We start from the raw sequence: 11,493 nt of genomic DNA, 5'->3' as shown, positions 1-11,493 counted from the left end.
AGGATAACCGCACTTAGCCAGCTCCTCCACCCGCCCTTAGCAGATACACCCTCCTGCTCAGCAAAGTCACCGCCTCGCATATCGATTACACTACATTTCAGCCAGCCGATAGCACCCCCCGATTTTTGCAGCTCCCGCCCGTTGGTCACACTGGGCTTATGGTTAAAAAAACTGAACTGACTCCAATAAAAACGTGAGGTAGAAAAAGCGAATTGGGTTGACAATTGATACACACAGCACCTGCACGGTAACCAGCAGCGAAATGCGATCAGGGCGCGCGGCGGCAGCAGCAGACGCAAGCGACCATGTGGCCACGGCAGGCGCGGCGCCCGCAGAGGCAGCGGGATCGAAAATCCCGAAATGCGTCCACGTAGTGCAAAATCCGAGCCTCGAGCCGATCCGGAATCGGATGTCTGGGCGCTTTTCCAGGTCGAGGGCGCGGCTGGGACGGGGTGAGCCTGCGATCCCAAGTGTGATTACGAAATGTGCTGGTGCCCCGAAAGGCGAAACGATATTATAAAGTATAATATGCGTGTTACCACGTAGTTCCGCACACAGACAGCCAGGCACACGCACACACGCCCGAGCGCGCACACACACACGGCCGCAGCAGACAGAGAAAGAGTGAGCGAGAGAACAGATGTGGGAGAGGGAGGGGCGAGGAGACAGAAAGAAAGTGCTGCCCAGTGGACAAAGAACAGGTTTTAACCCAATTAACTGGGCAAAAGCCCCGAGATGTGCCGCCAGAAGCAGAAGGAAGCTACATCCGCAAGGTCCCCGGCGGTCGAGTGTGCCTGTGTATGTGTGTCAAGGTTCCGGAAGGCGAGCCGCCGTAGAATTGATTTCCTATAAGCCGTTGTTGTTCTCCTTGCCGTCGCTGCTGCCGCTGCGCCCGCCTTGTGGTTGCAGCTGGACATTGAACCTGAGTCTAATTGCGCACTAACCCCCACTATCTATATATCTCTTCGATCTCGTGTGTCCGTACAGCCGTCTAGCCCAGCAGCTCTCTTCCCCCGCAAAACACACACACGCTGCTTTTGGAGCCTCTTGCCCGCAACCGACAGCCACAACAACATCAGGATGTTCATCTGGGACTGGTTCACCGGAGTGCTGGGATACCTGGGTAAGAGTCGCCGTCTGCGAGGTCCCCGCACCTCTGACATTGTGCCTTGGCGCGGCGTTTCTTGAGCGAGTGCCAACAAAGCAGCCAGACAAAAGAGGCCGAAACTCGAGTGTCGCACAGCGGAGGTCAAAGTGATAGCTCTAGAACAGGCGATTATCTCGAGATCTTCTAGTGAGATGAGAGAGAGGGGTTAGCGAGCTTTCGTAAGACTTAGTATCACTTTATATTAGGCTTCTGACAGATTAGCATAATTTGCTGATTAATCAGGCTATCTATCTGGTTTTCGAACCGCTTAGTCAATGGAAATAGTTTTGCTAGTTGCTAAAGCCTATACACTATCTATACTTCTAAGATTTGTAATATTTTTCAACCATATTTCCACCTACATTTAATTCAGATAGTGCTTACAACCCCTAATTAATATTCATTCACTTAAGTACATTTGGGAATTTGGCGGCAAAACCAATTATTAACCCCGCTCCTAGAGCTATTATTTCGACCTCAAATGTGTGTTGGCATGTGGCTACGCAAACACAGGTGATCCGTCACTGGTGTTGGTATAGCTGCGTATAATACTCGGCGGCGATTAACTAGAATAAGCCCATTCAACGCCTTCATCGTTTCAGGTCTGTGGAAAAAGTCTGGCAAACTATTGTTCCTGGGTCTGGATAATGCTGGCAAAACCACACTGTTGCATATGCTCAAAGATGATAAGCTGGCGCAGCATGTGCCCACACTGCATCCAAGTGAGTAGCCTTCGGGTGACATTTCCCGGCTGGATTCCTAATCACTCGCTTTAATTGTCCCTGCAGCATCCGAGGAGCTGTCCATCGGCAACATGCGCTTCACTACATTCGACTTGGGTGGCCACACTCAGGGTAAGTGCCTAATCTCCACCGGAGCCACGGGGAATGTGCATCCAAATATTTGCTATTTTCCGAACGTGCCCACGACTAAATATAGATCAGCATGCGAATATCGCAGGGCGACACTTGCATAAAGCGCCAGATGCACGACAATCAGCGAGAAATATAGCACAGCGGGTCACCCATACAGACAGTGGGTCTTACGCTCTGTGCATTTGTTGCGTTCAATCAGCGTCACACACTCGAACGCCCATCCAAGCAATGCCATTACAGTGGTCTTGAACCTAGAATTTAGTTTCAGGTGATAGATGTAGGGACATCTTTCAACCGCTTAATATCCACCAATGATTCCATTAATATTTATGGTAATGTTTCCTAAGAATCTCTTATAGAATTCTCCCATGAAGGGGTCAAAAAATAGCCTCCCTCCCCACTGTGCATCTATAGGCGAAGCATTTATGAATAAAATAAGTATGAAGGCAAACACTCTTTATAGATAACAAACACAAACAAAAGCAAAATGCCAGCTGAGCGAGAACAAAAACATGTTTGTGGACGGAGAACTCATGATTTCTCACAGACGCGACTTAGTATATGTGTATAAATAGGATTATTAAATTTGGTAAAATATTATGAAATGGCTTCTAAGGGGCAATTGTTTTTGATAAAGGAGCCTAGTGCTTCGCTATAAGTGCAACTTGTCATCGTGACGATCGCTTTGCGTTCGGAGCTGGGTAACCGTGATCAGACTAACGTAGAGAGAGGTTCGGGAAACGCTGTCTCAACAGCGGAAAGATATCACAACTTGGTGCCTGATAACAATGATTCGCGTTTTGTGTGTTCCAGTGATGTTATATAAATTATAGATTGTGGGTTGAAAAGCAGCGACTAGTGAAGTACACTAATTAAAATAATTATTCACTCTGAAGAAAAGGAAAAAAAATGAGGTTTTATTATCCTAAAAATAGCTTTTAACAAAGATACAAAATATTATTCTGCCTCTGTATTTATTGTACCATATTATATGTATTGGCTTTCGTTTTCAGCACGACGCGTCTGGAAGGACTACTTCCCAGCTGTGGATGCCATCGTCTTCTTGATAGACGCCTGGGACCGTGGTCGCTTCCAGGAGAGCAAAAACGAGCTGGATTCGCTGCTCACGGATGAGGCGCTGTCCAACTGCCCCGTGCTCATACTGGGCAACAAAATCGATAAGCCCGGCGCGGCCAGCGAGGATGAGCTGAGAAACGTGTTTGGACTGTATCAGCTAACAACCGGCAAGGTAAACAAAGCCCTCCTCCGCTCTGTTGGCCATTTTTCCCACAAAACATAATTCATTTTCGTTTGATTTTCAGGGCAAAGTTGCACGCGCCGAGTTGCCCGGCCGCCCGTTGGAACTGTTCATGTGCTCCGTGCTGAAGCGACAGGGCTACGGCGAGGGTTTCCGTTGGTTAGCGCAGTATATCGATTAAGTCAGCATTAACAACCACCACAACACCATATAATTCAACAACACTCAAACCGAAAACCTGGCTACAAATTTAAACAATTTCGACTACAGAAGCAGAACCGCGAGGAAATGAACCCAGCAAAGCCCCAACCGTCAGACCTTAAGCAAAACGAAGCTGCGTGCGCAATTTCTAATTTATACAAAACAATTACAACTATTTCATAATAATAAAAACCACAAAACAAAACAATGTACAAGAGAAAAACACAACACAACATCAGAGTGCAAACCACTTTTCTATCTAGAACATCGGGATACAATAATAAGGAGCTGAAGGATGAGAGGAGTGCGCGAGGGAAACTTTTAATAATAATTATGAATAACAAATTGTAGCAAATTAAAGGTGATTTATTTAAGAGCATGTGCTTTCCACGACGCTGTTCCGTAAATAAAATTGAGCTATCTACCTTTTATTTAAAGATACGAATTGTAAATGTCACCACTGATTTCCTTTTTAGTTTAGTTTGGCTGCAAAATATTGTACACACCCAGACCTTCCATTGCCCGTTTCCCCTTCCGATAATAGTATATCATATTTTAGCTAAAATTTTTAAGTTGCATGTCATGGATGTACTTTGTTTCTTTTTATACGATACGAAAGGGAAAACCATTTATATAAAATCGCATTTTTGTTTGCAAAATAATTCTAAATAAAACGGAGAAAAGTAATTTTGTAAAATAAATTTGGTGGCTGTTTTTGGTTTGGGTTCAAATTGTTGACAATGATAAAGCACATCGGAGGTATACAAATATATTGAATTTATTTATTTTGCAATTAAGGTTTAGGCTAATGAGTCACGTTGGAGCATCTATTGAAATCAGGGAGCAGGCTTTCGATGGGGGCGAGCACGGAATCAAACAGCCGCAAACATGCTTGTCTAGGTAGAAAAATATTACAAAACCCTGGTACGGCCAGGCTGCGGATGATGGTGGAGACCCTAGTGCTAGCTGCGGTGGCAGCGGGGCAGCCGCCGCAGCAGCATCAGCTGCCGCTGAAAGAGGCGCATGAGCAAGCCTTTGCGCTTGGCCCGCTCCCTGCATCAGGAGCGCGAAGATCCGCCCATGGAACCGGATCCCGATCCTCCGCCCGCCATGCGTCGCTTTTTCTTCTTCTTGGCCGTGAGACTCTCCTGACCACTGTCCGTGTTGGAGTCGCCGCCATCCTCGCTCTCCTCCGACGACGAAGAGGAACTGCTCGAGGAGGAGGAGCTCGAGTTGCTGGAGCTGTCCGAGGCGAAGCCGGTGCTCTCGTTCAGGTTAATACTATCGGCGATCTGGGCCAGCTCCGGCCGCTGCTCTCGCAGCACGCGCAGCCACTTTCGGGACAGCTTGGGGCGTCCGCGAACAGTCTTGTGCCAGACGCAGGGAAAGTTCGTCTGCGAACTGAAGTTCTGGGTAATGGCAATGGTGTCGTCCAGATTGAGCACCACGTGCCACCAACCGCCGGGCACGAAGACAGTCTCGCCCTCCCCCTGGAGCACCTCGATGGGCCGGTACTGTTCCGGCCAACTGGGCAACTGGGTGCGCGGATATATGGTGCTGAACCAGGTGATGGCCTCGTCGCGCTGCTTGCCGCCCATGGCGCTGGTGACCTTCAGCAGCTCCTTGGGCGTTTGGGTGGGGAATAGGCACCAGCGCTTGTGGCCGCGGATGAGCGTGTTCCAGGCACTGGTGCCCAGCGGATCGATGTGGATGCCGGTGCCGGAGCGAGCAGGTCCCATGACAAACCACCGGTACGGCGGACGGCGGTTCTCGCCGCAGTACTGAAAGAGGTCGTCGCGGAAGTACCGGGGCACCACATAGTCATCCAGGAGTTTGCGCCGCCGGTGGTGCTCGCCGAAGCTGCTGTCGAAGATGTACAGCGGGCTGTCGTCGCGCGTGCCCTGCATGTACTCCACATAGTACTTCATCTTCATCTTGACGCTGTAGCCCTCGTTGTCCTCGCCGCACTTGAACTTCTGGTTGCGGTACTTCTTGGCCAGGCGGGCCAGTGTCCACTTCTCCAGCGCCAGCCAGCCCTCGGTGCAGCCCCGGATGACCACCGGCTTGTAGGGCCGCTCGAAGCGCTCGATGAACTCCGCCTCCGGCACCTCCGACTCCACAATCCGCTCTAGGTTATCCGTGAAGTCCCAGAAGGGTTCGAACTTTTCGCAGTACCGCATGGCCGACCAGGCGTTCTCGCCGTCCAGCTCCGGGCGAGCCTTGCGCTTCACCTCGCGGGTGCGCTTCCGGGAACGCTTGGGCAGTTTGAATTCCTCGCTCATCCTGGGGAAATTGGCCAATTTTCAACGGGCTCCTGGATTTTCTAACGCAACGTGAGTGCAGTGTGGCCAGGCGGTGCAAGTGTGAACATGCTGCTACCGCGAGTGGGGGCCACACCTGGTCACTCAGCTGGTCGTGGAAGCAGGGCTTCTGCTTTGCCTTTCCAGGACATTCCGGTAACGGGACTTTTCGGGTGGTAGTGGACGTGGGCCATTACAGTATCACACGTTTCTGCATACATTTTTTTTAACTCACGACGGAAAGTTATTTTCATTTAGCACCAGGGCTGCTAAAATAAAGCGTGACCAGAGTTTAACTTGGAAGTTACTTTAAGTGGTAATTTAAAATTAAGAAATCAAAATATATAAATATCATAAAATGTTGGATTTATAATTTTCTTTTTTTTTAAGTGGTGTATTTTTAATCAAGTTTTGCTAGATGGTACAACACATGTGTTCATAACAAGAGTTTGATTTTTCATTTTTAATAGTGAATATAAGATACTTTTCAAAACTAAATTAGAAATACGTATTATTATTGTTCTGCTATCAAAGGTTTATTTATACGGATTCGTAACTATAAAACTTAATCAAAATAAAGTAAATACCAAAATCATCAAATTCCCGTTAGGCTTCTCGGTTGTGCGTCCAGCCCTGGTTTCGGTGGGATTTCTCATGTGACAGCTGTGGGCAGAGAAAAATAATGATAAGCCAAGTCGGACAAGGTGTAGTTTCTGCCAATATCCAATCGAAAATCATTGATAACCGGCCTTTTCCGCTTTTCCCAGAGCTCTCCAAGGTGCCGCTTCGCATTTTAGACCACCGCGTATTTGTAAACGGCGAAATCGATACCTTCCTGGAGAACTTTGAGGTGCGCCGCAACGACAGCGAGGTGGAGAAACTTTTCCAGGTCACCGAGACTGTGGGATCCCTAAAGTACGATCTCTCCGACCGGTGCATTGCATCCGGAACGCAAAACCTCGCCCAACTGGACTCGCAGGTCAACCTACTGCTGGACGGGGTCAACGCACTGCTAGCGAAGGCAAAAGTGGAACGAACTGTTAGTGGGCCACCGCCGTAATCTCTGCCCCTTTATCATTGATTAATTGCCCTTTTTACCGGTTTCCAGGCCAGCACCCAGTTGCAGGAGGCGCGACTGGCACGTGAGCAACGGCGGGCGGAGTTTCTGACCAATTTGGAGCACGGCTATCGCCGCATCGAGAACTCATTCGAGGAGAAGGAGGAGGAAATCGCCGAGCTCTACTCGGACCTGCAACTGAAACTGAACATTGCCAAGTAGAAATCATGCTGAAGTCGACGATCGTGGACTCTCGGGTGCGCCTGGTGCCATCGAAGAAGCTGCTGGACTTTCTGGACGCCCAGAAAGAGCACTTCCAGCAGGTGCCAGAAAATGTGGCCAAGGTTATGAAGCACAAGGGCCTCACACTGCCACTAAGCACCAAGATTATCAAGGACAACGAGGTGGTCACCCAACGGCCAAAGATCGACCAAGCTCTGCTAAAGAAACTAACTGAAAATATAACCAACATACCCGAAAAGCCCGTCAATGACAAACCGGATTCCCCAAAGGAGAAGGATGATGTTGAAGCAAGTGATGAGTCACCAGAGCGATCGAAATATGTTCTGTATTTAAGTGACCTGCACTGGCTCTCCTCCACGCTGATTGAGCTGCGCAGCCGGGACCATTGCCAGGTCTTTCTCCACCAGCTGATCGAGACCTGCGAACTCGTTCTGCCCGAAAACGAGATGAAGCCTCGCAATCCCGAGTTGGAAGCCCGCTGTCAGCGCCTTCGCGCGGAGCAGCACAACCGGGATTACTTGAAGATGACCAAGAACGTGGATGCCGGCCTTAAACATTACCCAGAGGATACCATCTCCTATCAGAGTGAGTGCTGGCTTGCTTGAACCAGTTAATTATTTTCTAAACGTTTGTGCCATTTTCCAGTTAAGAGCCTCAACAAGCAGATCATTGCCGTGGTGCAGTTTATCTTCTCAGTGGCCGCTGGCTTTACTTTCGGTTTCTTTGGAGTCAACTTGATGGTGGGCCCGCTGCCCTTCGGCTTTCGCATTCTGCTCGGAGTGATTGTGGCGCTCATTATAGCTCTGGCCGAGATGTACTTCCTGGCCAAGAAGCTACACGAATACGATGAGGTCCTGGATGCACCGAAGCGCAAACCGCAGCCATCCACGCCGGTGAAGCGCAAGGTGGTCGTCCAACCGCCCGCCGAGGGCAGCCAGGTCCAGACTCTGAAACCCCATGCTGACTAGACAATTAAGAACTTCAATTCGTTCTCATACACACATCCTTGTATTATTTCGCGTTGCAATGTTAGGTTATATAAATAGCTGTAAAAGTTTTATTCTTTCGGGATCGGGGATTTGGATATCGATTATATGCTACGTATGCTTGTTTCGATTATGAACCCCAGGCAAAGCCTATTCGTAGTGGTTCGGCTGTGGATTGGGGTTGTTCCAGCCCTCGTCCTCCAGGTCGGAATGACCACGTCCCAGCCAGGCCATCAGGTAGACGAACAAGACAAAGGTAAAGATGCCGGCGGTCACTAGGAACCAGGTGCGGCGCCACGGCGGCCGCGAGGAGGGCGCATAGAAGCGGCGTGTCCAGCGAGAAAAAAGTTCCGCAGGAGTGCGGCGCTGGTACTTGTTGTCGTCGCGGTCCGTTCCCCCGATGGGCGACTGACGTGGCAGCAGCGGTCTTCTGCTGCTGGCTGTTGAAGGATCAAAAGGAGTTAGATAAAATCATAGGAAAGTACTCTAATAAAGAGCACTCAAAGGTATCGCACCATAGTCGCCCGCGCTGGGCGGATTAAATGCATCCATAAGGAGCACGGAATGTGGACTCGCGGCGTCGTGGCCATTGGGCTTCGTGCGCTCCCGCTCGCCCCCGGAATGGATGTGGTGCACTTTGGTCATGTTGCTGACGGCCGCCTGGCTGGACACCTTGACTGGCTTGATGACCTTAAGGCTGCTGCTCTGGTCCTCGGAGAGCTGCAAGACATTTCGCGATGAAATCGAGAGAAAGAGTGAACTCCTTGAAAGCCTACCAGGGCCAGTCCCAGGCCGTTCCGGCCCCAGTTGACCTGCGCCAGGAAGTTCTTCAGGGCATCGGCCACCGGCGAGACCAGGTTGGAGTTGGGGAAGATCTCCACGTTGCAGGCGGGGCACTGGTGACCCCGCGGCGCTGTGTTGGCAGGCAGGGCGGCTTGGCGGGCGTTCAGGCAGTCCCAGTGGAAAACATCTGCAAGTGGCAAGATCAAGGGCTAGCGTTTAGTGGCTGGATTAGCTGAAGGTGGATGCAAGATCCTTACGGTAGCAGACGAGGCGCACACAATCGCCCTGCTCCAGTGTGGTGCCGCACAGGGTGCAGTTGGAGATGTAGTCGCTGTCCCGCAGCCACTGCAGATACGACTGCACAATGCACTGAAAGGGAGTACCAAGAATTGCAATCTACAGATATGATAAAGCTGGGATTAGGAGATTTCTACCTTCGGGTGCGACTGCACCATGCAATGCTCGCACACATTCACACGGTGCTCGAAACAAAATTGGTTGGTCACCAGTCGCTTGGGACACTTGCACAGACCCATATTTACAGATTCGTTTCGGAAAGCTATCGCATAGTAATTCCCAATTCAATTAATTCGTATTTCTTTTCGCTGCTTTGGTAGGATTTTTCGAGTTGGCATTCACAGATCCGACAGCCACGTATCTGTTCCTGCGCTCCGGGCGAATGGCAGCCAGCTGACGAATATCGTGGGGGTGAATGACAAGATACGATATAAGTTTTGGGTGTTGCTTTTGTGGATTTAAAAAGTTCGCTACAGTTTGAATTTTCCAAATGTTGACGAAAAATCCAGAATATTTGTCAAACTTCCCATCAATCAAATACGACCTTTCAGGTAACTCCTCAGTCCAACCAATCTCGCATATATTCACAGGTTATGGCAGTTACATCGCCGCAGTTGGAGCAGTTCTTGATGACGGGACAAATGCCGCAGGGCATCTGCACCAGTCCCGTGGGTGGCAGCGGGGAGTTGACCGCCCGGTAGACGTGGGATCCATCCTGCTGACGCACCCGCTCCGCATTGCCGTCGTACACCACCGTTTTGAGGATGGTCTCCAGGTCGGCCTCCGCCAGCTTGACCTTGCTGATGCCCAGGTCCGAGATGAACTTCTGCACCTCGTTGACCGTGCAGCAGGACATCTGCTTGAAGGCCAGAGGACCCTCGCGCTTCTTCTCCGCACTGTCGCGTTTCATTTGCAAGAAGCGCAGGCACTGCTGGTTCAGCACATCCACGAATTCCACCTCGAAGTCCTGGTCCTGGTACCAAGCGCCTCCCGTGATGGACAGATCCGGCTCCAGGTTGTATAGCATATAAACCTTTTTTTTGCTGGCCTGGTGAGTTATTTCGTAATAAATATTGGGTATAGCCGGTGTATCATCGTGTAACCTACGTTCACCGACTTGACCGCCTTGATGAGCTTCTTGGTCTCCAGGTTCTTGAGGATCTTGTTGAGCTGTATCATGTTCAGGTTGGACTTCATGCGTATGTCTCTGATCCAGATGCCCTTGTTGCCGCCCTCCTCCACAATGCCGTAGACCACCTTCTCCTCGTTGTCGGCATCCTTGGGCAGGGCGCTCTTCTTCTCCGGATCCTTGGCGCGGTACACCAGCTTCTCGCCCTTCTTCAGGATCTCGATTCCGCCCTGCTGCAGCAGTATGTTCAGGGCCTCCACCCGCGTGGCCGGTGCGACATCGGGCAGCGCCTTGGTCAGGTCATCGTTGGTGGCGCCGGCCGGAATGCCCTGGATCACAGCCAGCAAGAGTTGGGACACCTCGGTAGCCATAGTCCTGATTTCTGATGAATGCTGTAGTGAAACGTAAAGTTAATTAGAAATATCAACATGCTTACCGTATAAATCAGAATCAAAACAAACGGTTCGCGGCGAACGGCAAGCAGTCCAGTGTGACCGAGCCGAGAAAAATACCCTCCAGTCCAAAAATAGATACTATTTCAGTTTAAAAAAATCAAATTTGAAATTCTAAGGTTGCGGTCGGCTTATAATACCATCAAATTCTGAACTTATTTTTTTAAGCAATTCAGAACTTACATCAAAGTAACAACGAAACTTATGCAAATAACCTGTAGTACAAAGATGCAGTTTAAATCGTTGGCTACATTCCGTCGAAGAACTATTAATAAATTGTAGTGTACTCCACTTAACAAATAATATTTTCAGATCATTTTTTCTTGATCCGCGCTATATCCGTAAAAAATTTTAAGCAAAATGGATATTGCTCGTCCTAAAAGAATATAAACGAATGCTGGAGCTAGCTGTTGTTACAGCATTAGTTATAAAGGACGAAAAACTAAGAAGCGACCTGGATTTTATTTGGTTGATCCGAATTTGGGATAACGTCTTAAGAAGGGACGATGTAAGATTTGTAAATAAAGTATTAATACCTACTATAACAGTTGAATTAAAATTAATACAAAATAAAATTTAACAGTGACACTTACGGTTGCTTACGTTTGCTTACGTCAAACCCAACAAAAAAGGAGTAAGATGGGCAGGTCGAAATTAGTATACCCTCGCAGTTATAAGAAACAATCAACGTTAGTAACACCATGTTACATTTCAAGGATTCTGATATTAGTGATATTGAAAAAATCAACGGACAGACGGACGTCT

The 11,493-nt window shown here is 49.2% G+C and overlaps 6 protein-coding genes across 7 annotated transcripts; 3 read left to right on the top strand and 3 right to left on the bottom strand.

Annotated features, from left to right (window-relative positions):
• The first annotated feature begins 91 nt into the window (after positions 1-91).
• LOC108031817 (GTP-binding protein SAR1b) lies at positions 92-4,182 on the top strand. Of its 2 annotated transcripts, none has more exons than XM_017105545.3 (6): positions 92-198; positions 988-1,123; positions 1,750-1,869; positions 1,936-2,001; positions 3,036-3,271; positions 3,345-4,182. In XM_017105545.3, the coding sequence occupies exons 2-6, from the start codon at positions 1,081-1,083 to the stop codon at positions 3,459-3,461; spliced, it is 582 nt and encodes a 193-aa protein (XP_016961034.1). In that variant the 5' UTR covers positions 92-198; positions 988-1,080; the 3' UTR covers positions 3,462-4,182. The 2 variants fall into 2 exon arrangements, with proteins under 2 accessions (XP_016961034.1, XP_016961033.1); XM_017105544.3 differs by having other exon boundaries at positions 130-247.
• A 61-nt stretch (positions 4,183-4,243) lies between these two features.
• LOC108031816 (bifunctional arginine demethylase and lysyl-hydroxylase PSR) lies at positions 4,244-5,858 on the bottom strand. The gene has a single exon (XM_017105543.3). It carries the CDS (start codon positions 5,761-5,763, stop codon positions 4,540-4,542), a length of 1,224 nt encoding a protein of 407 aa, XP_016961032.1. The 5' UTR covers positions 5,764-5,858; the 3' UTR covers positions 4,244-4,539.
• A 539-nt stretch (positions 5,859-6,397) lies between these two features.
• On the top strand, positions 6,398-7,060 carry LOC108031612 (biogenesis of lysosome-related organelles complex 1 subunit 5). Its single transcript, XM_017105203.3, has 3 exons — positions 6,398-6,485; positions 6,549-6,820; positions 6,890-7,060. The coding sequence occupies exons 1-3, from the start codon at positions 6,464-6,466 to the stop codon at positions 7,058-7,060; spliced, it is 465 nt and encodes a 154-aa protein (XP_016960692.1). The 5' UTR covers positions 6,398-6,463.
• Positions 7,061-7,065: 5 nt separating this feature from the next.
• On the top strand, positions 7,066-8,126 carry LOC108031609 (uncharacterized). The gene is made up of 2 exons (XM_017105198.2): positions 7,066-7,666; positions 7,727-8,126. The coding sequence occupies exons 1-2, from the start codon at positions 7,066-7,068 to the stop codon at positions 8,047-8,049; spliced, it is 924 nt and encodes a 307-aa protein (XP_016960687.1). The 3' UTR covers positions 8,050-8,126.
• On the bottom strand, positions 8,111-9,629 carry LOC108031610 (zinc finger protein-like 1 homolog). The gene is made up of 5 exons (XM_017105200.3): positions 9,285-9,629; positions 9,108-9,219; positions 8,844-9,037; positions 8,583-8,787; positions 8,111-8,507 (listed from the first exon to the last, which is right to left on the bottom strand). Exons 1-5 carry the CDS (start codon positions 9,384-9,386, stop codon positions 8,218-8,220), a joined length of 903 nt encoding a protein of 300 aa, XP_016960689.1. The 5' UTR covers positions 9,387-9,629; the 3' UTR covers positions 8,111-8,217.
• Positions 9,630-9,692: 63 nt separating this feature from the next.
• LOC108031611 (probable DNA-directed RNA polymerase III subunit RPC6) lies at positions 9,693-10,705 on the bottom strand. The gene is made up of 2 exons (XM_017105201.2): positions 10,255-10,705; positions 9,693-10,195 (listed from the first exon to the last, which is right to left on the bottom strand). The coding sequence occupies exons 1-2, from the start codon at positions 10,645-10,647 to the stop codon at positions 9,707-9,709; spliced, it is 882 nt and encodes a 293-aa protein (XP_016960690.1). The 5' UTR covers positions 10,648-10,705; the 3' UTR covers positions 9,693-9,706.
• Positions 10,706-11,493: the final 788 nt, after the last annotated feature.

Source organism: Drosophila biarmipes, chromosome 3R (genome assembly GCF_025231255.1).
Source record: "Drosophila biarmipes strain raj3 chromosome 3R, RU_DBia_V1.1, whole genome shotgun sequence".
In the NCBI taxonomy this organism is placed as follows: Eukaryota; Metazoa; Arthropoda; class Insecta; order Diptera; family Drosophilidae; genus Drosophila; species Drosophila biarmipes.
Note: the sequence above shows the minus strand (reverse complement) of the source record. Positions and strands in the feature narration are given on the sequence as shown.